Genomic DNA, 26,196 nt, shown 5'->3' with positions numbered 1-26,196 from the left:
CTAAGTAAAATGAGTCTTCCTGATTCCATGCCCAGTGTTCCATCAGCTGTGCCATCTAGTTGCTCATATATGCAATAGGATAGAGTTTAATTAGCTAGCTCAGTTAGTTGGAGCTCTGTGAAAATAATCAAATATATAATGAGCATTTGAGCATCTACTACTTGCCAGGCAGTGGGGTAAGTACTAAGAATTCAACAAAAACAAGATAGTCTCTGCCCCTCAAGGAACTTAGATTCTATCAGAGAAGGTAACTTATATCTGTAAGCATATGTAAAAGACACAAAATGTTTATTTTGCTGGAAAAGGAAGTGTCCTGGAAGCTAGGGAGATTAAGAAAGGCTGGATATGGAAGCTGTTGCTTTGATCTGAGTTTTGAAGGAAACTAGAGATCCTAAGAAGTTAGGATAATGAGGGAATACATTCCAGGCATGGGAACAACTAAGGCAAAGACCAAGACTGTAGGTTTCTGTTTGGGAGTCAATTTTTCTCTGTTCTGTTGTTCCAGATTAAACTCCTGAATCTAACTAGCTATCTTCTTAGATATAAAGTAGATAATGGATCTCTATATAAAAAAAGGCAGCTCCTCAGAGATGGAACTTTGGGGATTAGGATTAAGAAGTGATGGGGGGGGGGGGGGAATAACTAGGTGGTGTAGTGGATAGAGTACCAACGCTGAAGTCAGGAGGACCTGAGTTCAAATCTGGTCTCAGACACTTAACACTTACTAGCTGTGTGACCATGGGCAAGTCACTTAACCCCAGTTGCCTCCAAAAAAACAAAGTGTTGGAGGAAGAAGAATTTGCCTTCTTCCTTCCATGCCTTCAGAGGTTTCATAACAACAACAAAAATGGATTGCTTCAAAAAGTTATTTTAAATGTTTATTATATTTTATTCATTAATAACTATTGTCAATAAATGAACTTAATTTTCTGAAACTCAGATTGTTCCTTTAGATGGTTGTGGATAGTGTTAAAACTGGTGTCATTCCTCTGGTATATGAATATACTGGCTTGACTTTGGAAAGTCTACTGTTGCTTGTAGAAAAAGTTCTTGATGGTCAGAAGGCACAGAGCATTGGAATATTTAGTGATGGAGATTCCAGAAAAATCAATTTAATACAAGGTAATTTCAAAGTAGAAGTTTTTCTTTTCAAAGTAGAAGTTTTTTTTTTTTGCTTGTTTATCTATTATGATCTAATATGTCAATTTCCTGATAAACATTATTATAATATTGGAGTTAAGATAAATTTTGTCAAGGAAAATTTTGAAATATGTTCTAAAATGAAGATATTTCTGATATCAGAAGAAGAAAATAAGACTTATAAAAATGGTGATACTTTAACTGACATTGAAATTAATCTTTAGAAAAGGAAGGAAGAAGGAAATAAATATTTATATAATGTCTGATGTGTCAAGTACTATGATAAGCAATTTTCCCCCTACAAATATTATTTCATTTGATCCACACAACAACTCTTCAAGATAGTTGTTATTATCCCCATTTTACAGTTGAAGCAACTAAGGCAGGCAGAGGTCAAGTATCTTGCCAAAGGTCACACATTGTCTGAGACTGGACATGAACTCAGATCTTACTGAATCCAAGCCCAGTGCAAATTATCTGTTGAGTCATCTTGGTGACCGAGTCACCAAGATGCATCAGTTGAAATATAAACATTGGTTCATTCATCTTGGACCAACAGCCAAAAGACTTTATTGAAACTTATTTTATTGAAATTTTTTTTGTAAGGGGCTGGGGAAATTTCCTTCAGAAAGCACTATATTTTATTAGCAGGAAAGAATGTTTTAGAATTAAAGTTGCCTTTCAGAATTTGTATATAATTTGTATTGGACTTTGTTTATACCTCTGTAATGTATACTTCGTGGTTTCTACATGAACCCCTTCAATGTCATCTCACATATAAGGCATGAATCATCACTTTCTCTCTAGGATGGCTTGCTCACTCCAAGCTGTCCTTATACTAGCAGGTTAGGTTCCCAAAAAACAACAGACACATTCAAAATCTCTCAGGCCCTAAGGATTGCACAGTGTTTTAATTATTAAGCCTCCACCAATATAATTCCATTTACACAAACCAGATGTTTATAGTGATGACACTGTTTTAGAACACAACTATTTACTTAGCAATAAGGCCAAAGAACTATTACATCACAGTTACTCATTTAGTAAAGCAAATGGAGAAATAATTGTATCACAATCCATACATAAACTTGGATCATACTCTGCAAACAATATAGTCAGTTCCTGTGTGAAAGAATAAATAAATACAGAAACCTGGAAGGGAAACATGAAGGAAGAAAATCCCTATTCTCAGGGTTCCTTACAGGAAGTCATTGTATCCACTTGATTTGTACCAAGATAAAAATGCTTCTCTGTTAACTACTCCCCTTCTGACTTTCTAACTGGACATGTACACTGTAGTTGTCATTAAAAGGGTGGTTAAATTTTTTTTTTAAATTTAGTTAGCAATGTTTCTATTGACAGCTGATCAGGCTGCCTCTCATTGGGCAATTCCAACAGTGTATGCACTTAATGAAGATTCTACATTGTCCAGTTAGCTTGCAGTAAATGGAACTCATAACAAAGCAACTCTGGTTGAATTTCTGAGCAATATAGCCGGGTTTTTTCATCATTAGGATGCTGAAATTATTCAATTAAATCTCAGCATTTCTTTCTATGCAGCAAAAATAGTTATAAATCCTCTTTCTCTTTTGTGGTTTTCCTTCTTAAACTAGAGAGTGCAGCAGAGAATATTTATCTCGAATTGTAGGAGAGATAAAGAGCAATATTTGAAACTGAAACTCTTTTCAAGGACTTTGAACCTTTATAAAATTAGCCAGTCAGGCACTGGAAGCTGAAGCTGATTACTCCTGATACTGGTTCACACAGCTCAAACAGAATGCTCTTTCTGGATCACTAGATCTTTAATCTCTTCACTTACTCTTAATACACATCACAAGTTTAAAATGGAGCCTCCTGATTCTCAGAGATTCACCTTTCACTTATAAAATGAAAACTTACCAAATATCCACTGTGAGATAAACAATATTTATTTAATTGTCCCAATCTCCAGTTATATCATTTTTCATTTTGTGAGGTTTGTCCTCTTAAGCCTTACTCTTTAATTACTTTAAATGTAAATAAACTGAAGGGTCACAGGTGCTCAACAACCTCAGCCATTCTAAAGTTTTTCAAAGATTTTCATTTCAATAGTTGGTGTTTTCAACTATGTTTCTTCATAATTGAATTTTAAGGCTTTAATAAAATCTATTCTGCCTCTTCAAGTCATTATCAAACTGTTTAAATTCAAAAGAGGGCATCCCTTTACAACCAACATTAGGTGATTTGAGCTTTCAGATTTATGCCATAGTTCACTTTTTGACCTTTTACAACTAAACTATCTATCTGAAAACTATTTCCTGAATGTTAGAAATTTTTATTGAACAAAACTTGTTCCTACTCCTTCTATTTTCTATATTGTTCATCTATTAGTAAGACAATATTTCATATCCTTTGCCAATTTATTCTTTTAAAAAGTATTATGAACTAAAAAAAAAAGCATCTTAAAATATAGAACACAAAAAGAGAAGAGGATTGCATAGGAAAACATAAATCTCTATTTCATACCATTTCATATTTTTAAAAGTATTTAATAAATTCTATATATTACTTTCAAACTACCCTGCTTCTTTGTGCTTTTCGGATTTCTTTTCTGTTTTATTCTTTGCAATTTTTAATAAGTTACAATGGTCCCTTTTTTTGCATCACAATTTCTAACTCCCCCAACTCAGAATTCCTACCCCCAATTAAAAATGAAGAGAAAAAAAGAAAACAATTTTTTTTTTAACAAATGGACATTTTAACAAATGGATTGCTATTGTCAAATATTTATATCTCTGCATCTTGTGTCCATAATTACTCTGCAAAGAGTTAGGTGAAATGTTTCCTCACAAATCATAGCTTTGATTAGTCCTTCAGTCTTTCAAGTTGTTTTTTCTTTATAATGCTGTATACAGTTTTTGTATAAATTCCTGTTTCTGCTTGGTTTACTACACATCAGTTCATACTGCTTAGGCTTTTCTAAAATAATCTTTTTCATAATTTCTTATAGCACAATAATATTCCACTACATGCATATACCATAGAGCTCTTGGCTACCTAGGCTATCTCATTCTTAGTATTGGGTATTTTGCTGATTGGCACCACTTTGGTTTTTGTTGAGTTCCTACTACCACTCCCTGGGAGCTATGACTGCTATTAAAGAGTGAAACCATCAGACTCTTTTATATGTTTAAATCTTTTGATTCCTTTACAGCAACCAAATAATATACCTCTATCTTTCTTAGTGGAATAGCCTTCTTAGGTGAATGTGATTTAGTGCAACCATCACTTAGAGTTCTCAGAGTGAGATAGGAAAGAAGTCCTTTATAAAGTCCTGAAAGTTTTGCTTTTGTCTTGAACTCTTTACTTTTCTTTGCTTTATCTTCATTGACACATTTGCCTAGAACTTGACTCTAGAATTCTAAAACTTTATTAAAGAGACAGCACGATGCAGTGCTAATTCTTCTATTCTTGTCATTGGTACCACACCATTCTCCCATTCACTCAAGCTTGAGATCTTAGAGTCGACTTTGATTTTTCCTTCTTTTTCACCTTCTCTTCCACCTTCAATTCCAATCTGCTCAGTCAATAATTCTTGAAAGAAATTTCTCCCTCCACAATAATTCTGAAACATGTAATTTCTTTCCATTCTCACTGATACCCCCCTAGTTCATCCCCTCATGACCTCTTGCTTGAACTTCTGAAAGTTGCCTAGTCTTCATCCCTCTATTTCCCTTTGATATTAGTGCCACATTAATCTTTCTAAAACATATCTCTGAAGCAGTCATCACTTTCAGTGGTTTTTCATTATCTACAAAATAATGTCCATACTTTCTTTACCAGGCATTCAAAAGCCATTGAAATCAAAATCCAATTTATTTTCTAAGTTTTATTTTCACTAGAGTAGTGGATAGAATTTTGGTTTTGGAATCAGATCAAGCACCTTCCTTCTTTGTGACACTAGGCAAGTCACTTCACTTCTTTTTGCCTCAGTTTCCTCAATGGCAAAATAAGGATAACAATATATATCACTTGGAGATCTTGGGAAGATTGAATAAAATATTTGTAAAGTACTTAGCATAGTACTTGGCACATATTAGGTACTTAACGTGTGTGCGTGTGTGTGTGTGTGTGTGTGTGTGTAATTTGTTCTTTAGTTTGGGAATTTGCTACTCCCTAAATATTTGTTCACTTTTCTACCTATATGCCTTTGATGTTCTTTTTTTTTTTTTAACTTAAGATGCTCTTCTCAAGAAGGATGGTAGAAGATTGTAAGCAATGTTTTTTTCAAAAATAAAAGAGTGAAAGATTGTAGAGAGTCACAGTCAGTAGGGGAACTCTGGGTGAGGTATAAGACCCTTCAGCCCAGAGAAAACCTGCTAACAATGTCTGGTTCAGCTCCCTATCTCTCCTAAGGGGTCTCAGCCTTTCTGAGAAGTCAGGGGGCGGTGACAACCTGTGTTGAGATTGACTCAGAGTGATACCAGGTGGCAAACTACGTACAATAGCAAGTTATTTTATGTGGTCCCATGTGCATAGTGTTGTTTTTATTACATTATATAAAGGGGAAAGTCCTTGAAATAAAAGGATTCCATTTTTCCACCATCCTCAGGAGTCCCACCCCATCACTTCTCCACTAGGAAGATATATTTTCATCACCCCGGCTCTGGAAAGCAATAGTACATTTTGTCACCCCAACTTGGGGGCTCTAGAAAGCAGGACACAACAGAAGATAAAACCAGTGTTGTTGTTTTTTTTTTAACTTGAAAGAGATCCAAAAAAGGGTTGAAGAATTGATTCAGCAATCTACCCTGCTGACTCAAGTGAGAGAGATATTATCCTTATACCTTAAAGGTATAAGGGAGAAAAGCATTTCAAACACATACACAGAATTTTAGCACCAAATTAGAGCAAGGCCAAAATTGTATAACTTCTAGACGTGACAAACTTCAAATAAGAGTACCACAAAGAATGGTACAAAATTAGGAGATTGATGAAGGTATAGAAGACACAATGACCAGCTCATGATTTAGAACATTCAGAGAACAAGTATTACAAGTTAAGCTGGTATTTTCCATTGTTCCGCCTAAAGACAGCAAAGTTTCTCATGGGAAAGAAAATTTCCCCAACTCATATTTCTTTAGGTTAATAAAATTTCCTTATACCTAGTCTACCCATAGGCCTTTAAAGTAATGACAAAGTCTCTAGAAGCACAAGATAAGACAGACTGAAAATCCTGATTCCAGACAACCAAAGTCACTCCCATATTAAAGTATGAAAATGAGAGGAAGGCAAAAAAGAAGAAGAAAAATGGCAAAGATTTTTATGAAAAGAAACTTTTAAAACTTGAAGGACAATTGTTACCACATTAGAATTTTAACATCACATTCCCCAAAGTACTCATAAAAGAGAGATAAATGTCACTAAAGAGAACAAAGTTGGGAAAATTGGCTGGATTATAATAAATAAGATTGTGGGCAATAGAAAAAATATCTGAAAGCGGGGAAGACACCAAAGGCATGGAAAAGAATCTCATTCCTTATTAATAATGGAAAAAGGTAATCCATTAAACATTGACAACTTCTGATCCATACATCTATTTTCCCATCTAAACAAAATGGTTATGAGAATCATCTATACATGTATCAAGGGCATGCTTGTTTCAAGTACAAAGTAGAGGACAAACAGGCTTTCTCAAAGGATATTCCACAGCAGATCCTATCTCTCATATAATTGAATAAAAGATTTAGAGAAGACAAAATTCCATTGTACTTATTTTTGATTAATTATTTTTAAATTTTTTTATTAAAGCTTTTTATTTTTCAAAACAGTGGACAATTCTTCAACATGAATCCTTGCAAAATCCTGTATACCAATTTCCCTCCTTCCCCCATGCCTTCTCCTAGATGGTAAATAGTCCAATATATGTTAAATATGGTATAAATATATGTTAAATCAAATATATGTATACATGTTTATATAATTATTATGCTGCATGAGGAAAAAAAAAGAGAAGCAAAGTAAAATGCAAGCAAACAATAAAAAGTGAAAATGCTATGTTGTGAACCTTACTCAGTTCCCACAATCCTTTCATTGGGTATAGATGCTTCCTTCATCATTCAACAATTGGAACTGGTTTGAATCATCTCATTGTTGAAGAGAGCCACATCCATCAGAATTGATTATTGTGTAATCTTGTTGTTTCCATGTATAATGATCTCCTGGTTCTGCTCATTTCACTTAGCATCAGTTCGTAGAAGTTTCTCCAGGCCTCTCTGAAATCATCCTGCTGATCGTTTCTTACAGAACAATAATATTCCATAACATTCATATACCATAACTTATTCAGCCATTCTCCAATTGATGGGCATCCATTCAATGGATGGAAATCCATTTCCAATTTCTGGCCACTATAAAGAGGGCTGCCACAAACATTCTTACACATACAGGTCCCTTTCCCTTCTTTAGTATCTCTTTGGGATATAAGCCCAGTAGAAACACTGCTGGATCAAAGGGTATGCACAGTTTGATAACTTTTTGAGCATAGTTCCAAATTGCTCTCCAGAATGGCTGGATGTATTCACAATTCCACCAACAATGTAGCAGTGTCCCAGTTTTCCCACATCCCCTCCAACATTAGTCATTATCTTTTCCTGTCATCTTAGCCAATAAGAGAGGTGTATAGTGATATCTCAGAGTTGTCTTAATTTGCATTTCTCTGATCAATAGTGATTTAGAGCACCTTTTCATATAGCTAGAAATAGTTTCAATTTCTTCATCTGAAAATTGTTCATATCCTTTAACCATGTATCAATTGAAGAATGGCTTGAATTCTTATAAATTTGAGTCAATTCTCTATATATTTTAGAAATGAGGCCTTTTTTCAGAACCTTTAACTTTAAAAAGGAATTAGAGTAGGTAATGAAGAAAACAAATTATCACTCTTTGCAGATGATATGATGGTATACTTAAGAGAACCCCGAGAATCAACTGAAAAACTATTAGAAATAAACCTCACAGATCTTTTTGTAGTAGCACAAAACTGGAAACTGAGTGGATGCCCATCAATTGGAGAATGGCTTGAATAAGTTATGGTATATGAATGTTATGGAATATTATTGTTCTACAAAAAATGAGCAAGAGGATGATTTTAGAAAGGCCTGGAGAGTCTTATATGAACTGATGCTAAGTGAAATGAGCAGAACCAGACAATCATTGTACATGACAGCATCAATATTATACAACAATTAATTCTGATGAATGTGACTCTTTCCAACAATAAGATGATTGATGCCAGTTCCAATGAACTGGGGATTACAACATAACATTTTCACTCTTTTTTATTGTTGTTCACTTGCATTTTGTTTTACTTTCTTTTTTTGATCTGATTTCTCTTGTGCAGCAAGAGAATTGTATAAATATGTTTATACATATCAGATTCAACATATATTTTGACATGTTTAACATATATTGAATTACTTGCCAATTGCTTGCCATCTAGGGGAGGAGGTGGGTAGAAGGAGGAGAAAATCTGAAACACAAGGCTATGCAAGAGTCAATGTTGTCAAATTATTCATGCATGTGTTTTGAAAATAAAAAGCTTTATTAAAAAAAAAGAAATAATCCAAAACTTTAACAAAGTTGCAGGATACAAAATCCACATAAATCATCAGCATTTTTATTCATCACTAACAAAATCCAATAGCAAGAGATACAAAGAAAATTCCATTTAAAATTACTGCAGATATATAAAATATTTGGGAATCTGTCTGCCACGGAAAAGTCAGGAACTATATGAGCAAAACTACAAATTCAGAGTCCATGCAAAGTCAGATCTAAACAACTGGAAAAATTTCAAATGCTCTTGGATAGTTCAAACGAATATAATAAAGATGACAGTACTACCTAAACTATTTATTTAGTGCTATACCAATTAAACTCCCAAGAAACTATTTTACTGACTTAGAAAAAATAACCACAAAATTCATCTGGAAGAACAAAAGGTCAATAATTTCAAGGAAATTAATGAAAAAAATGTAAATGAAGGTGGCCTAGCTGTACTGGATCTAAAACTATATTATAAAGCAGCAGTCATCAAAACCATTTGGTACTGGCTAAGAAATAGAGTAGTTGATCAGTAGAATAGGTTAGGTTCACAGGATAAAATAGTCAATAACTATAGCAATCTAATATTTGACAAATCCCAAAATCCCATCTTTTGGGATAAGAATTCACTATTTCACAAGAACTGCTGGGAAAATTGGAAAATAGTATGGCAGAAACTAGGCATTGACCCACACCTAACACCATATACCAAGATCAAAACAGCTTCATGATCTAGACATAAAGAATGATATAAACAAATTAGAAGAATATAGGATAGTTTATCTCTCAGATCTGTGAAGGAGGAAGGAATTTGTGACCAAAGAAGAACTTGAGATCATTATTGATCACAAAATAGATAATTTTAATGCAGACAAGATTAGAGGGGAAGTGATAAATTGGAAAACATTTTTACATCGAAAGGTTAATTTTTTTTAAAGCATTTGGCAAAGTACAATGCTGTCTTAAAAACTCTTTTCCAACAAGGCAAAATCCTTGAAAGTTATAATAGTGATCACCTTATTTTGATCCCACCTCTTTGATCAATATTAGAGGAGATATAAAACCATAAATACTCCACTCTCTTGGAGAAGAGCCTATCCAAAGTTCACGATGTAGAAGGATTCCCTTTAACTGGAACAAGTCCTCTAGATTTGTTTTTGCAGATGACATTATTCTGATTGTATTAAAGCCTGGAACTTTATAAAATTTTCTGGAAAAGTTTGACAACCAATCAAAAGAGTTTGGTCTGCCCATCCTTATAATAAAAGTGAAGTAAATGCCTATTGTCCAGATTGACTTACAATTAGATAATCTATGGAACTATGCCCTAAATAAGTATATACTATATATCCAGAACTACATAGAATCTTGGACAGTATAAGTGAACAATAAATTGGGCAAGGGATTAAACTGGAGGAAGAAAACTAGATTGCTTTCAGGAAATATCAAAGCTCTCCTAAAAATAAACATCTACCTTTTAAACACCAGTATTCTACTGTTAGTATATGATTGTGCATTATGGGACAATATAGTTGTTGAAAAGTTAAAAATGAGTTTAACATGGAGGGAAATGGAGAATTAGTGAATAAAATCAGTTGCAGTTAATAGCTTCTTGATTTGTCTTAGTGATAATTTCACTAAGGAGGAAGAATTACTATATTCAAGTAGCTAAAGAACTGTCATGTAAAGGAATGGTTAAATTTATTCTGTTTGGCTTGAGAGTGTAGAACAAAGAAATGGGTTGAAGATGCAAGGAGTTCAATTTAGGCTTTTTTGAGGAAAAACTTAACAATTAGAACTGTCAAAAATTGAATGATTGCTTAACAGGTGGTAGATTTCCCCTCCTTGAAGGTAGGTCTTTTGGCATAGATTTGTCAGGATACATACGTTATAGTGAATATTCCATACCTATGTTATAGTGGATAGATGAATATTGATTGAGGTTCTTCCCAACTCACTGATTTTGTGATATAAAACAAAACAGCGAAACTTTAAGTAGGAAAGGGACAAGAGTCACACAAGATAGACAGACATGAATGGAAGGGAATAACATCATTAAGAGTAACATTCAAGTTGATAAATCTATCGATATTCACAAAGAATGGGCTAGAAGTGGTAGTAAACAGTATTATTTTATTGGCCTTTCCCTTGAAGGTCCATGCTCCCTGCTCACATATGATTAAGACCATAGACCTATTTATTTTAGTGGAGTTATCTTTGTGTCTTATTAACAGAATAAAAACTCCACATAAGAATGCTTCTCTCTTCCCTAATCTGCACAGAGTATGTGTTTTACAAATGTTGACTGAATATTTGCTGAATGAATAAGTGATTGATGGCTTAATATAACTCATACATTTTGGCAATTATGTTAAGATACAGGAGTTGGCTTGATGTGTTTCCCATAGAGTGAAGAGTTATAAAGTGACTTTCAATGATGTGATAATATTGTTTCTTTTATATCTGATAAAGTGCAAAAACAAAGCTCTTGGCTGTGACATTGTACCTAAATATTTGTTGATTTTGGTTGGTTTGGTTGGTTTTTTAATCAGGCTATACAATTGGTGTTGAAAATGTGCTGACTCCTGAGGTGCGAGATTTTTGGGAGAAATTTGGAAGCTGTGTGGCTACTCAAGAAGAAGGTGGTCATGTTGATATCTTCATCCCTCTGGCAGCATCAGGTCAGCCTTTGCCAAATTTTAATTAGAAGATGGCAGCCCCAGTGCTATTTTACAGCAATAATTTATGAAGTTAGCACTAGACGAAGTCGTAATTATAAATTCTTTCACCTAGAGCAAAAACAGGTGACACGAGAAACAATGGTAGGAGATAGGAATGATAGAAAGAAAGAGGATAGTCCAATCATGAGTGGTTGTGTTGGTAGAAGGAGACCTTTATTTTTCCCAGAGTCATGGTATCCTAGAAATCTGTTGGAGAGAAATATGAATAGAAGAACTCAACCTTTGAAGAAGGTGTTATAGCGACATAAGCTTGAGTGTAGCTCTTCAAGCTGATGGAGTACCATGGGAAGCACCAGGTGGATAGTCACTGTATGTAAACTACCCTTCCCTCACACCCATTTGGTTTTCTGACATAAAGACCTTTTCACTCCATACTAGTTACAGCTCTGGAATGAGATCAAGGTATTACTGACTGGACATTTTCTTTCTTTTCCTCCCTATACTGTTAATGTTGAAGAATTATTTGAATTGCAGAGAGGAATTAAGTAGAAAATATTGTTCTCAGTAATGACTGAGAGAAAGCAAAAACTTGTATGCTCCAAAGAAATTTCATGCCTTTATACCTTTTTCTAATCACTGAATCACACAATTTTCCCAGCCAAAGAGTTAAGTAGGAGAAGGTGTTGAAGCAACTTCTCTATGAAGTTTACAGTCTACCATGCTGAGCCTAGAGAACTCTCACCAGTATTGCTGTAAAGACTGTATCAGTCCAAGAGACTTGGATTGAACCAAAATGGTAACAGTAACATGTAACAGCAGAAACATGTTTCTGCCTGAGTAATGATCACAGTTCATATGTTTTTAGATGTTAGCTCTCTAGAACCTAAAACAATCATACAAATTTGAAATAATTTCAAAAATAAAAAGTTTGTCATACAAGATTTTCTTCCAATATTTCTTATTGTTGCATGGAGTCATTAATTTCTGTTTGGTCTCTTTTAATTTTCTTCTAGTTTTACTATTTATCTTTTTTATTCTCCTTCCAGTTATTTTCTCCAGAACTTTTATTTTATTTTTTAATTCCTTGCTTTACTTCCTTCAGTTATTTATTTAACTCTTATGGAAAATACATTTTTTTTCTTTAAGTCTTTGCTTTCAATTGTGAGTGTCACATCTTTTAGGTTGGATTTTGTGATAGCTTTGATTTCTAACATTGCCCCAAATCTAGGGTGCTAATTCTGGACTAAATATTGCTGCTCTTTTCTTTTTCCCAGGTCCACATTGTGGGGTTTTCTCCTGGGAACAGTATGTTCTTGCTGCTTTCAGATTTCAAATCTTAAAGGTTGCAAGTGTTTCTAGCCTAAACTATTAATTGTGCTAGGAGATTTATCTTGTTTGCTTATGCTGGACCTCTCTTTCCTGGTGGATCCCTTTTCTTGTTGCCTGTGAAATTTTTTTGGTTGACTTTTTATAGACATTAGTTATGATGGTTTTTCATTGGATCATTATTTGACACTAGTGCTAGTGTTAGGTTTTTGCTGGAGTAAGTATATGAGAGCTAGGCAATCTGCTTCCATTCAAGTAGCCATCTTAGCCAGAAGTCTTAAATTTGGTCATTTCAAGATTTGTTTTTTGTGTACTGAATGACACTGTTTGGCTGAATTTTATCAGATCTAATTAATTTTTAGAAGTCATTTTCTGGATTGATTAAAAAGTCTTATAAATTCAAAAAAAAAAAAAAAAAAACCTCAGTTTTCCCAAGAACAAAGAGATAAAGCTATGAAGTCTGATTAAAGAATACTTAGACTAAAGAAAGGAGTGAGGGAATGCACCTTCACAGCTGCTAGTTCTATGTAATAATTGCAGCCATTTAGAGCATTGATTAGTATAGCATTAATAGGAAGAATGAAAATTAAGAGTTCTAGTCTATGTTATTGAAATAACCTCAATTTCAAATACTCTCCATTATATCCTGGGGAAGGAAATATATTATAAGCTGTGACTACTGATTACACTCAACCAGAATGCTTTCTTAAGATTTAAATTGACCTGTTTGGATTTTGTGACATTAAATCAAATTTAGATTGAGTAATTGGGTTTATTTTCTGCATCTAGTCTGAAAATAAATCTACTTCAGTTTTCCAAAATATAAAACAAATATATTCTCCCTAGGGAAAAAAAAGTGGGGAAAATTGTGTTTTGACCACCTGAAGTCGAAATAGAGAAATGAAGTATTCATGTTAAGTCTTTACAGATAACTATATAAAAGCTTTTGGTCTCAGCTTCCTACTGGTAGTTGAATTGAGAAAGAGAACTATTGATGGACAATTTGGCCCTGCTCATGTTATTTTCTCAATAATATTTAATTGTTCCCTGACAGAGGTTATAAACTAATAGAAGTACTTCTGATTTTGCAGAGGCAGGTACAAAAGTTCTTTTCCAGCTGTCTCAGTTGACTGGAACAAGGTTTAGTTCCCCAACAGGGATAGCAACTGGATCCTACCAACACAGTAAGTATGAAAGAGGGAGTGATTCCCCACCTATATCACCCAGTTTCTTCTTTGGAAAGAAAATTTCAAAACAGACCAGTCACAGAGAAAGAACAGATCAGTAACTTAAATGGCAACTATTTACTACTAGGATAAGTAAATTTAATTAAACCTTTCATTAAAGGAATGCTATCCCTTTTCTAAACTGTGGGAAGGTTCATGTAGTCCAAGAGGCCCTTGGAGTCAAGAAGCCTTCAGCTTACAGGTTATGTTTAGCCCGGAGTTGCATAGTCAATATGTTAGAGGAAGGATTTAGATCCAGTTCTATCTGTTGTATTATATAGCCTTTCTCCATTTGGATTTAACCAAAAACAAATGGATCTTAAAGTTTCATGTTGAAATCACAATTCATTTTAATTTAATATATCAACCTTATCAAACTACCCCTGCTTAAATCCTCTTTGAGGAGACATTAATTGAATTCAAATGTTCACTATTAGCATTACATGGACACAGTGACTTTTGGAATGGACAGGATAGAAAGAGGGCATAAACTTACATCAAATAAGACTGGGGGGTTTGGGGAGGTATTTAGGATTAAGCAACTTGTTCAAAGTCACATGGCTAGTAAGCATCTGAGGTTAGATTTGAGCTCAGGCCTTACTGATTCCAGGGCTGATAACCTCCCTATCTGCTCTAAGGTTTTTTTAAAGAGAGATAAGGCACATACTCCCTTCTCCTTTCCCCTTCTTACCTACTCCCCCCTCCTCCTCTTCCCCCTGCCCCAGATAGCAGAACACAAGCCCATTAAAAGAAGGGGTCACTATTTTTCTGTGTGTATTTCCTACACTGGGTACCCTACACATAAGCACTCAATCAATGATTATTGAATTGAGTACCAAATATTAAACCTTGTTTGTTAACATCAAGAACTATCTGACTGGCTCGATTTGGTTTTCCTAGATTAAGTCTTTCCAAAATATTAATTATTATCAAGAAGTACGACCTTCTGAGGTGTTGGCTGGATTTGGAAGTTAGGGAAACCTGAGTTCAAATTCTGCTTCAAATATGTACAGGCTCATGTGACTGTGGGCAAGTTAACCTTTATTAGCCAAAGTTTCTTCATCAGTTAATTGTTGTAAGGTTCAAATGCGATCATATATGCAAAGTATTCTGCAAAACTTTAAAGTGTTATATAAATTATCAGTAATATCAGAAAGTAAATGATTCAAAATAAATCAAAGACCAAGTCAAGAAGAAATGTGTCATATTCTCATATTTAACTACAGGTCCAAGAGAATCCACATCTGAATGCCCAATTAGAAATAGCTAAATCCCCTGATTAGAATACATTTTAAAAATTCTGTTAATCCAATTTATATCAAAATATGAGGTATTTTGATCCAGTGGAAAAAGTCTCAGTCTCTGGTTTGTAACTGAATAAACTCCATGAATGCATTTATCAGCAAAAATCTCTTTCTCTAAAATCATCCTACCTTCCTTACCTATTCCCACCTTTTATCAGGCAGCCTGCTAAGCCATTTTGCATTTAGGGAAAGGATAATAGTTGCCCTTTCACAAGACTTTCTGCATTTGGTGAGGAGAAGTTGCTATCCAGCCCAGAACAATTAGCTAAGAGGCCATCCCTGGTCAAGGGCACAGGAGCAGAATATCAGAAGCCCCCTTCCCATTATCTGTGCCTTTGGATGACGTCTACATCTAATCTTCCCAGCTGGCTTAGCTGTTATGTGAGGTGGGGTCAGCAGAAGAGAAGTTCATTGGACACTCACTGGAAATAAGATGCAGCTTTTGCAACCGGTAACAACTTATTCTGCCTCTCTGGGCTACACCCCTCATCTATAAAATAGAGTACTGGGTTAGAATCAGGAGTTCTCAAACTTTTGTTCTTACTATCTTTATAATATTAAAAATTATTGAGGATCTGTCCAAGGAGATTTTGTTTATGTGGGTTATATTTATTGATAATTTACAATATTTTGAATTTTTTTTAATTTTTTGAATTCAAATTTGAATTTTTGAATTTTGAATTTTTGGATCCTCTGAAAGGGTTTCAGAGACCCCAGGATTTTCTGGACCACACTTTGAGAACCACTGGTTAAATATGACCTTTAAGGTCTTTGAATGTGACTGATAAAGAAAACAGATGGGCACGTATGAAATCAATGCTTCCACCCTTGAATGTCAGCTTCAATCATTCTGTCATTTTACTCTTAAAGCAGACATTACTGTAAATAGTATTTGTCTGTCCTTGAAACAAGAGGTTGAATTGTCCCTTCTGTGCTCCATATCACTGAAAATAAGAGGAAAAAATAATGTCAGTTCTTAGTGAATGGCTGGGACAAGAGCAAGGAACTTCCCCTCCTTCCATTTACTTCTGTGACCACAAGCTCCAGACATGGTACAGCTTCACGGAATTCCTGGAAGAGACTCTGAAATCAGTCCGGAAGCAGCTGCGACCTCATTTCGAGGAGCTGCAAAGGAACATCAGTGGCAAGATTCTTGGTAAGGTTTCTTGCTGCTTCTGTTGCAGATTTGCTGCAAAATGTGTTGTTACATGTCTAATATGATTTTTTTAAATAAAAAAGCAAGAAAAATACTTTGGAAATAAAGTAGATCAGGTTATAAAAATCTTAAGTAAAAATTAATTCATTAGCCTCTTTAATATCAGCTAGTCCCTTATGTCTTTTTTTCTCCCTTGAAGTCATCCTTGGGTAGGATGTGTTGAGTTCTTGTGTAGTCTTCTCCATAATTTTGAAGCTAAATTACATTCTGAGGTTCTGCCTTAACAGGATTTCACACGTTGTAGCTCAGCAGGACAACAACAATTAGAAACTAGCCTGTAGGAACAGAACATTGCTCTACATTAGGCACAATATGAGCATTTAAAGAAAATTGATAGAAATCCTGTACTCATAGAACTTACATTCTGAAAGGACAGATACAACAAATGAATATAAAAAAGACAGAAGAGCAGGTGAAAACATATGAAAATTATAAAACTAAAATAAGATAGAACTCTATTAATATGATATTTTATCTTCATAATATCCACAAATCACTAATTCATAAAAGCTGTGTGATCAAGGGTAGTTATTTTAATTTATGGATATTCTGATTGCTTACTCAGAGAGAGGGGGAGGAAAGGAAGGAAGGGGTATAATTTGGAACTCAAAAGTTGAACTAGATTTTTTTTCATTGGTAAAAGAATGTATGGATAGTAATGAGGATGATGGGTTTTAAGCAGAGTCATATCAGAGTATAAAGAGAAAATTTTAGAGCTTAGACCTCATCTAGTCTAACTTCCTCATTTTGCAAATAAGGAAAGTGACAAGCTTGGAAGGTTTTTTTTTTGTTTGTTTTGTTTTGTTTTGTTTTTCAATTTTGAGATTCTATGATTCTGAAGGCCAAAGATGTAGCAGCTAGGTGCTGCCATAGTGCACAGAGCATTGGACCTTGAAGACCTGAGTTCAAATTCAGCCACAAACCCACACTAGCAGTCTGCCTCTGTCTGCTTCAGTTTCCTTAACTGTAAAATAGGGAAAATAATAAACAGCATCTCTCTCCCAAGGATCAAATGAGAAAATGTTTGTAAAGCCTGACACATAGTAAGTACTATATAAATATTATTATTTGTTATTAATATATAAGTCTAACAATGGACAGATCTGAGATCCAAGTCTCCTGATGTATGATCAGTTTGTTCCCACACTTCTAAGAAAGAAGGAATTTACTGTGGAAGGTGTGGAAAGTTAAAGACCTCGGAGGAGGACAGTTAATGATCTATTCTCATCTGAAGAATAAGAGCAAGTAGAGACAATGTGATGAAGATCTAAGGAGCAGTTGGTGGTAGAGATTTGACAGAAAGGGTAACTAACAATTTCATCAAGTTACTTAGCAAGGAAATAATTATAACTAAATTACAGTTAAGGAAAAATGCTTGCTTCTGGGTGGAACAAAATCTCTATCATAGTTCTATACTTTTCTTGCTCTGCCCTTTTCATATTTTTTCCTGTTACTGCCCTTTTTGAATATTGGCCTTATATCTTGGTGAATTCCTATTTAGCTAACATTTTCATCTAGTAAAAAGATTCCTGAAGTTAATTTCCCCCTCTCTTTTTAAATGTGAATCTATTACAATTTGGAAATCATGAACCAAGGATTCTTAACATGTGGTCCATCAAAAATGGTTAATTTTAGTACCCTATGTCAATATAATTGTTTTCTTTTTTACATTTAAAAACTTTATTCTGAGGATAGGTCTCTATCATACATATACCCCATTAAGAACGACTCTGACATGGGGCAGCCAGGTGGCACAGTGAATGGAGCATCAGCCCTGAAGTCAGGGGGACCTGAGTTCAAATATGGTCTCAGACACTTAAAACTTCCTAGCTGTGTGACCCTGGGCAAGGTCACTTGCTTAACCCCAATTGCATCAGCAAAAAAGAAAGAAAGAAAGAAAAAAACAACTCTGACAACTAAAAAATTATTTGTATTTCATAAAAACTCTTCTCATATCCAAAACGCAGACATAAGTAGGATAAGGGTAAGAATATAAAAGAACAATTAAAGTCTGAGCCAAGTAGAAACTTGAGTCTCCGGGATTGAAGTTCCTTTTTAAGGACTGTTTAAGGAAATGCTTCAGCTGTGATGGCAGGAGCTACTACAAGCTTAACCACGTTTTCCCCTAATGTGTCCCTTTACTTCCTAAAAATGCAATGATTCATCTCTCAATCCTCCATCTTATGGTCCAAGAGCCTTGTCTCTGATCAAGCCCCATTTCTACCATCACAATCCTTGTCCCTTGAACACTCTTCTTTTGTCTTTCTCCCACTATGTTTGTCCTGCATGCTATTTCTGCGCAAATCATTTTGATCACGCATCACTCACCAACCCTTAATGAAGTTATTTTGATTCACTTTCCAACGGAAAAAATTAGCTTTTAACTGTGGACTTTGAAGTCCAATGCCATCTGACCTTATCTTACTTAGCTCAATGACTGAACTCATCCTCCTAGTCACATGATTAATTTTTATGGATAAAACCTCTCAGGGGAAAAAAAAATACTTGCAAGCTTCAGTAGTTCCACTCTAAATCTTATTTTCTTTTTCCACTTTGAATTTTCATCTGGAGCTCCGCAGGCTTTTTCTTTTTCCTAAATGATAACTTTTATTCATCATTAATTCCCTTTTTGAGGCAACCCTTTCCTTGGCTTCTCCCCAAGTGGGCTTAAACTACATTTTTCAAACTCTGAGATATTCTTTGCTCTTCTGTTCCTTGACTTCTTTCTGTTGCATATAACAATCTACTTGGAAAATGCATGCAAGCATTATGACTTCTATGTATGTGTTCTGTATGTTTACCAACAAGTGTTTTATATCCTGACTTTTCCCTTCCTTTTGATTTTAAACTTTTCAAAGGCAGGGGCACACGCTATTTCCTGTATGCCCACAGAGCCATTTTACAAATATTCAATAATTCAATATTATTCAATATTTCTTTAAGATGAAAATGATGGTACAAACAAAATGAGCAGTGTATTGTGGTCTTTGGTTGGACCTAAAATTCCAGAGAAGAGGGGAAGTGAAACCTTTTTAAGAGAAATAATGTCTCATACCAGGAAGAGAAAATTCTGTTCATACTCTGAAAATGAGTAATGGGAAAAACTATAGAAATTCAGTTCATTAAATGCAATAAACATTTATATATATAAAACTATATATGCTTTGCTTTTCAAAAGCAAGGCAACAAGTAGTTACGTACATTATTTTTCTTTTTAAAGAACAAGAATATATGTGATAGCTCACTGATTTTTTAAAAAAAATATTTCCTGACTTTGCACAAATATGTAGGAAAGATTAGGAGGATTTTTTTTTTTTGCCATGTCTTAGAATCAAAATGTTAGGTTACTGATTTGTTTTCCTGTGCCTGCTTTTCTTCCTCCTTTCTCATCCAAAACCTTACAAATTTCATTTTGTATTGACTTTCTGAGAATGGATATTTTTGATACAGTGCCAGAGGTGGTTGTCCTAATTTTCGTTTTGATTCTGTAATATGATGCATAGAAGTACTTCTTCTATCTACATATCTTGCTTGTTTTGTGTACTTTTCCCCCCGCCAATAAAACAGGCACTCTCAAGATATAGTTGTCTATCTCCTTTTGTACATCGTTTTAATCAGGTATTAAAGATCTCTAAAAAGACCTTCACCAGAATCCAGGTGGTTGTCATGGTTATGGTTGTTCAGACTTATTCAACTTTTGGTAACCTATTTGTAGTTTTCCATGGCAAAGATTTTAGAGTGGTTTGCCATTTCCTTCTCCAGCTTGGATAAAGAACTGAGGTAAGCAGAATCACGTAGCTAGTAAATGTGGGAGACCCCAGCACTCTAACTACTGTACCACCTAGCTACTCTTAAAATCCAGTTACACCATTTAAATAGTTAATGTGGTTTGTGATCTTTTTACCTTGCAGGGCAGTTTATGTTTGATTCTCTGAGTCTTGCTAACATTTTGACTAATCAAGAAACAGCTCAGGTTCTAGCTGATGGATTGATTGAGCTGTCAAAGGAGAAATCAGTAAGTGCTTGCTAAGAGAAAACCAACATCAACAAATGAAAACAAAAACACTAAATAAAAAACATTTTAACCAACCTTTCTAAAAATGTTTATTACTGTAGCTTTTTTCTGGGATCACTTCCCTTATTCCCACTGTCACTGCTGAGCTGGATCCTCAGAGGGCAGATGACTACTCCCTTGAGAGCTTTAGGAGAAATTCTGAGGTGTTGGGGTTTCTCATTTAAGAGTCCCTGAACACTAAAGCCTAATCCTGATTCAGAGCCCCGACCTGCATACTTCTAATAGATAATCAAGTAGCTGCAATTAACTTTTAAAAAGGTATACCTTGCTAAGCAGGTATAGCAAGCACAGTTGTTTAAAAAAAAAAAAAAAAAAAACTACTTCATATTTTCGTTGTCCCAAGACACTCCCCGAGGCTGCCTTTCCTCAGTATATTCACTGTCAGATAATACACTTCTGTAGAATCTGAATACTACTGTCAGATACTATCACTTCAGGGAGAGGCCTCCTGACACATAAAGGAAGTCAAGATGTTCTGATTTTTCAAAATTCAGAAGTTTGTTATGTCAATAGGGAGGAGGGGGAAAAAGAGAACATTCACTAACTTTGAATTTTCTTGCTATTTTTATACATAATCCAAAGGGTGTGAATGATTCTCTTGACCAATCAAAAGAGAGTTCCTGGGGGCAGTTAGATGGTAGATGGGTATCCACCCTGGAGTCAGGAGGATCTGAGTTTAAATCCACCCTCAGACATTTAACACTTCCTAGCTGTGTGAGCCTAGGAAAGTCAACCTCAATTGCCTTGCCAAAAAAACCCAAAAACAAACAAAAAACTATAAAAAAACAATCAAATGGTTACTTTCCTCCAGTAGTCCAAAGATTCCACAAGTCTTTCAAATTGATGGAGGACTTATTCACCCCTAATTTTCTTTTGATTGGTTTATTCAAGACATTTAGACTTTTTCTGAGTCAAACCTGTTGAAGAGATTAGCTTTAAAAAGCCAAGGTTTCAGGGTCATTTCTAGTCCTGATCTCTACCTGGCCACTGGATCCAGATGGTTCTGTAGGGGAAAGTGAGGCACAGTCCTCCCTCTCTTAAATCTTTTCCTTTGCATGTCAATCCCTGATGTCCTGGTCATCTTGGAGAAGGAAGGACAAACAATATCTTTATCATCCTCTGAGGTGTTTTGTCATCTTGTGAGGGCAGGGACTAAAAAATTTTCAACCCTTTCCTGTATCAAATCTTCAGGAAAGTTCATGGGAAACCTTTTTTCTGTCTTGTCCTTGATTTTAATCAGAAATGCCTTTTTAAAAAAAAGACAGATAAATGTAATAGCTGTGTATATTTACTGGAAAATGGAAGAAAATGTAGGAGAAATGTAAGAGAGTAATGATTGAGAAGAAAAGAGAAAAAAATTTATGGGGACAGAAACTAAGGGACTAGTAATTAGAGAAGGAAAGCAAAATATGAAGAGAAAGGAATTTTTAAAAATTCCATCAGATCCAGGATAGGAAGAATTGGCTTCTAAGAAAGTCCCATTCAAATGTCAGAAGCATCAGTTGGGGTCCAAACTTCAGAAAACACCAAAAGAAAATAAAAAGACTTAGAGGAAAATAAAATGGTTGGCTCTAATTTGGAGTGAGTAAAGAGAATGAGAGAAAGGGGAAGGTATTCATGTTTCCTTTATGTTTTCCTTCATGTTCCCTCAGATTTTTCAGGAAATTGTTCTTCTAGAGGCAGCATAACATAATCACTAAGAGTTTGCATGGGAATCTGACAGACCCAGATTCAAGTCACAGTGAGGACATGCTAAGCTATGTAACTCTGGCACATGACAATTTCTCGGTGTCCCCAACAATTCTATAAGACTAATAGCTACAATGAAGCTTGCCAGAGTTATAGCATAAGAGGGAATTCAGGTAATAATGAATGACCCATCCAAGAAAACAAACAAAAATCTGTTCTTAAACACTTCCTCTCAATAATAGTGACTTAATTATACTAGTCTATAGATTAATTTAGCTTTTTCCTTGTTATCTCTTAACTGCTTCGATTTCAATTAGAGCTTGGGTAAGATGCTAATTTATTTTTTAAAATTAATGATGGATTTCCTGGATAGATGAACAGAAATCTCTCAAAATTACTTTTTTAGTGCCATAATGTGTTGAACCTGTGAAAATGTAGTTAGGAATGATTTATTAGTCCTTTAACACAAAGCCCTAATTGACTACTCTAGCATTCTATCAACTTAGAACCCTAGTAACTGTCACTTCTGTGCTTTGTTGCTAAGGAATAATTTATGTTCATAATGATGACCCAGAAACATTGATGTATTACCAAAGAAAGTTATGTTCAGAGTAGTTTTAAAGTGCAGTTCATTTCATCGCATTTGAATTTTTATTTTATTTTATTTTATTTTTTTTTGCTGAGGCAATTGGGGCTAAGTGATTTGCCCAGGATCACACAGCTAGCAAGTGTTAAGTGTCTGAGACCAGATTTGTATTCAGGTCCTCCTGACTTCAGGGCTGATGCTCTATCCACTGCACCACCTACCTGCACCCATTTGAATTCTTTAAATATAGGTAATTGGGTAATGACATATTTCAATTATTTTAGCCTTTTCTTGTCATGATCCTAAATTGGGACAACAACAACACTGTGAGACATGTTAAGATAAAGATAGAAACATATACAGATAAACGCATTTACATTCCATGAGAGACAAAGCAGGAACACATCCTCAGAGTATATATAATAGGTGGGAAATGGGCTGGATTTGGATACAACTTTTCTGTCAGAAGCTCCTCCCCAAAACACCCTTTCTGTTCTTCCCCCCCATTCCATATTTGGCATAAAGAATGGGTAGTGTGTCCTTTGTCTGGAAATTGCTTTGATACTTTTCTGTAGGCCCCAGTTACCCTAATCTGTGTCATGATCTGAATTTAGAAAACTGATATGGTTGGTACTTGTATTAAAGGGAACACACTATTTCCTGACCTAGCTAAATAACCGTATTTGTTATCATTGTTTTCTAAAGATACTTTATTACACTACACACATACACACACACACACACACACACACACACACACACAAAAGCCAAGGAAAACAGACTTCTCTTCCCCCACAGTTTATATGTCCCAAAAACTTTGGATGATGATTGTTTTATTTAATTTTTTTTTATTTAATAGTATTTAATTTTTTAATTACATGTAAAGATAGTTTTTGAATTGCAATTTTTTTTCTCCTAATTCCCTTTTCTATCTCCAAGACAGCAAGCAATCTGATGTAGGTTATAAATGTACTGCTGATTTTTTTAAATAGGGATTTCTTTCTGGGTATTTCCTCCCCCCAGGAAAATCCACTAGAATATCTGTCATATTTTCTGCTGAAGAAATCTAGCAAAAAGAAGAAAAGATTGGATGAAAATTTTATCTCGACAAATTGTGATTCAACAACTCTCAGTTTATTAACAAAGGTAAAGCTATTTCTGTCCTTTCAATTGCAGTCTATTCTGAAGAGACAGATATCAGAGAAGGATATAATTCACATTTTCTTTTTAAAGGAAGACACCCAGAGATAATTAATTCATATGTCATTTCTTTGGTGAATTTGTGATCTCATTGATGTAGATTTTTCTTCAAGGATACATATTACAAACCATCTGTACTTTTCATCCAGCGAAATTCTTGTCTCTCATAACTTTTTTATAATTGGAGTGGAGTAGTGTGTCTACACAAGCTGCTGGGAACCTTCCTCTAAGTCTTTAAATATTCTACATCAACAAACCTTGGTTTGCCTATTTGTTAGCCCTATGTAACCAAACTACCTCTTATTCTAATCATGCATTTCCTGGATGACATTGTTTACTCTTATTTTTTAAAATGTAATCAGGTTTAAAGGTTTACAAAGTTCTTTGCTCTTGACAAACTTTTAAATAAGCCACACAAGTATTACTATTCCAGGTTGAAATATTAGGAAACTGAAACTAACAGAGATTACATGCCATGGAAAGTAAAATTATGCAACTAGAATGTAGGTCTTCTGAACTAATGTTCTAGGTTAATTAAATAAAAGGATCTTTGAGGTCCCTTCCAGCTCTAGATCTATGATCCTGTTTATTACATCCTACTACCTGCCAGTGACCATGATAATACTCGGCACATTTGCAGAAATGCCAGTTCTAAGAGTTCAAAACACATTATCTAATTGGAAGATCCCAAAGAAGTGAAATTTGCTTGAGTTGTCCAAGATGTGAGAAATAGTTATCCTATCAGAAATCTACCATCCAAAAAAGTTATTTTCTCCTCTCCCTCCATTCATTTATTTAGTATTAATATTATTTTCTATTTAAATATTGAGTTCCAAATTCTTTTCCTCCCTATCACCATTTCCCCACTCCCAGAAAGCAAATGATATATCAATCATACAAGTGAACTCAAGCAAAACATGTTCCAATTTTAGCCATATCACACCAAAAAAAAACATAGTTTAGTTTGCACTCAGAGCTCATTAGTTTTCTTTCTGGAGGCGAATATAATTTTTTCATCATGAGTCCTTTGTAGTTGCCTTTTACCATTCTAATGATCAGAGTAGCCAAGTCTTTCACAGTTGATCATTATTACAACATTGCATTTTCTATGCACAATGATTTTAATTCAATTCTCAATTTTTCCAATTCAATTTGTATTAATTTATATAGTTCTTACCATATTTTTCTGAAACTACACCTACTTCATCATTTCTTATAGTACAATATTTCTCCATCATAATTATATGTCACATCTTGTTCAGCCATTCCCCAAAGGATGAACATCTCTTCAATTTCCATTTCTTTGCCACCAAAAAAATATTTCTATACATAAAGGTCTTTTTCCTTTTTTCTTTGATCTCTTCAGGGTACAGGGTACTGAATCAAAGGGTATTCATAGTGGGAATAATTCTACGTTGTTCTCCAAAATGATTGAATTACTTAACCAAAAATTCATGGACACACTTAGTTTTCCTCATCCCCTCAGCATTTGTCATTTCTGATAGGTATGAGGTAGTAAATTAATTGTTTTAATTTGCTTTTCTCTAATCAATAGAGCATTTTTTTATATGACACAACTTTACTTTCGTCTGAAAATTTCTTGTTCACATCCTTTGACCATTTATCAATTGGTGAATGACTCTTGTTTTTATAATTTGATTCAGTTCATCGTTTATTTGAAAAATGAGGCATCTATAGAGAAACTTGCTGTAAAATTTTTTTATATTACTTGATTATTTATGGTACCTTTTAGTAAAATGTAGTTTCCTTGATTATCCCTGTATTTTTTGCTTGTTTTGTTCGAGATCATTATTACTTTATGTTCAGTTGTTTTAGGTGTGTATAGCTCTTCATGAATTCATTTGGGATTTTCTTGATAAAGATACTGGAGTGGTTTGCCATTTCCTTCTCTGGATAATTTTATAGATGAGGAACAGAAGAAAATAGTGTTAAGTGACTTGCCCAGGGTCACACAGCTGGTGAGTAAGACCAGATTTGAACTTAGGAAGAGGAGTCTTCCAGACTTTAGACCTGGTCCTCTATTCCCTGTGCCACTATCATAATTGTTATCCCTACTTAGTGCTGCCATTATTCCTTCTTTTGTACCCACTGGGTTCAAAGAGAACAAGTCTAAGCCCTGTTCTAAAGGACAAGTTTTAGTATAAATGT

General features: G+C 34.6%; 1 protein-coding gene across 1 annotated transcript in view; it reads left to right on the top strand.

The window, feature by feature from the left end:
• ECT2L (epithelial cell transforming 2 like) overlaps window positions 1-26,196 on the top strand; it is an 85,153-nt gene that overhangs the window by 42,424 nt on the left and 16,533 nt on the right. Inside the window, exons 7-11 of the mRNA XM_031964194.1 lie at window positions 954-1,122; window positions 11,277-11,405; window positions 13,823-13,915; window positions 20,389-20,492; window positions 23,851-23,973. Coding sequence (XP_031820054.1) covers window positions 954-1,122; window positions 11,277-11,405; window positions 13,823-13,915; window positions 20,389-20,492; window positions 23,851-23,973 — 618 coding nt within the window. The remainder of the gene's footprint in view (window positions 1-953; window positions 1,123-11,276; window positions 11,406-13,822; window positions 13,916-20,388; window positions 20,493-23,850; window positions 23,974-26,196) is intronic.

This window comes from Sarcophilus harrisii, chromosome 4, assembly GCF_902635505.1.
Source record: "Sarcophilus harrisii chromosome 4, mSarHar1.11, whole genome shotgun sequence".
In the NCBI taxonomy this organism is placed as follows: Eukaryota; Metazoa; Chordata; class Mammalia; order Dasyuromorphia; family Dasyuridae; genus Sarcophilus; species Sarcophilus harrisii.
Note: the sequence above shows the minus strand (reverse complement) of the source record. Positions and strands in the feature narration are given on the sequence as shown.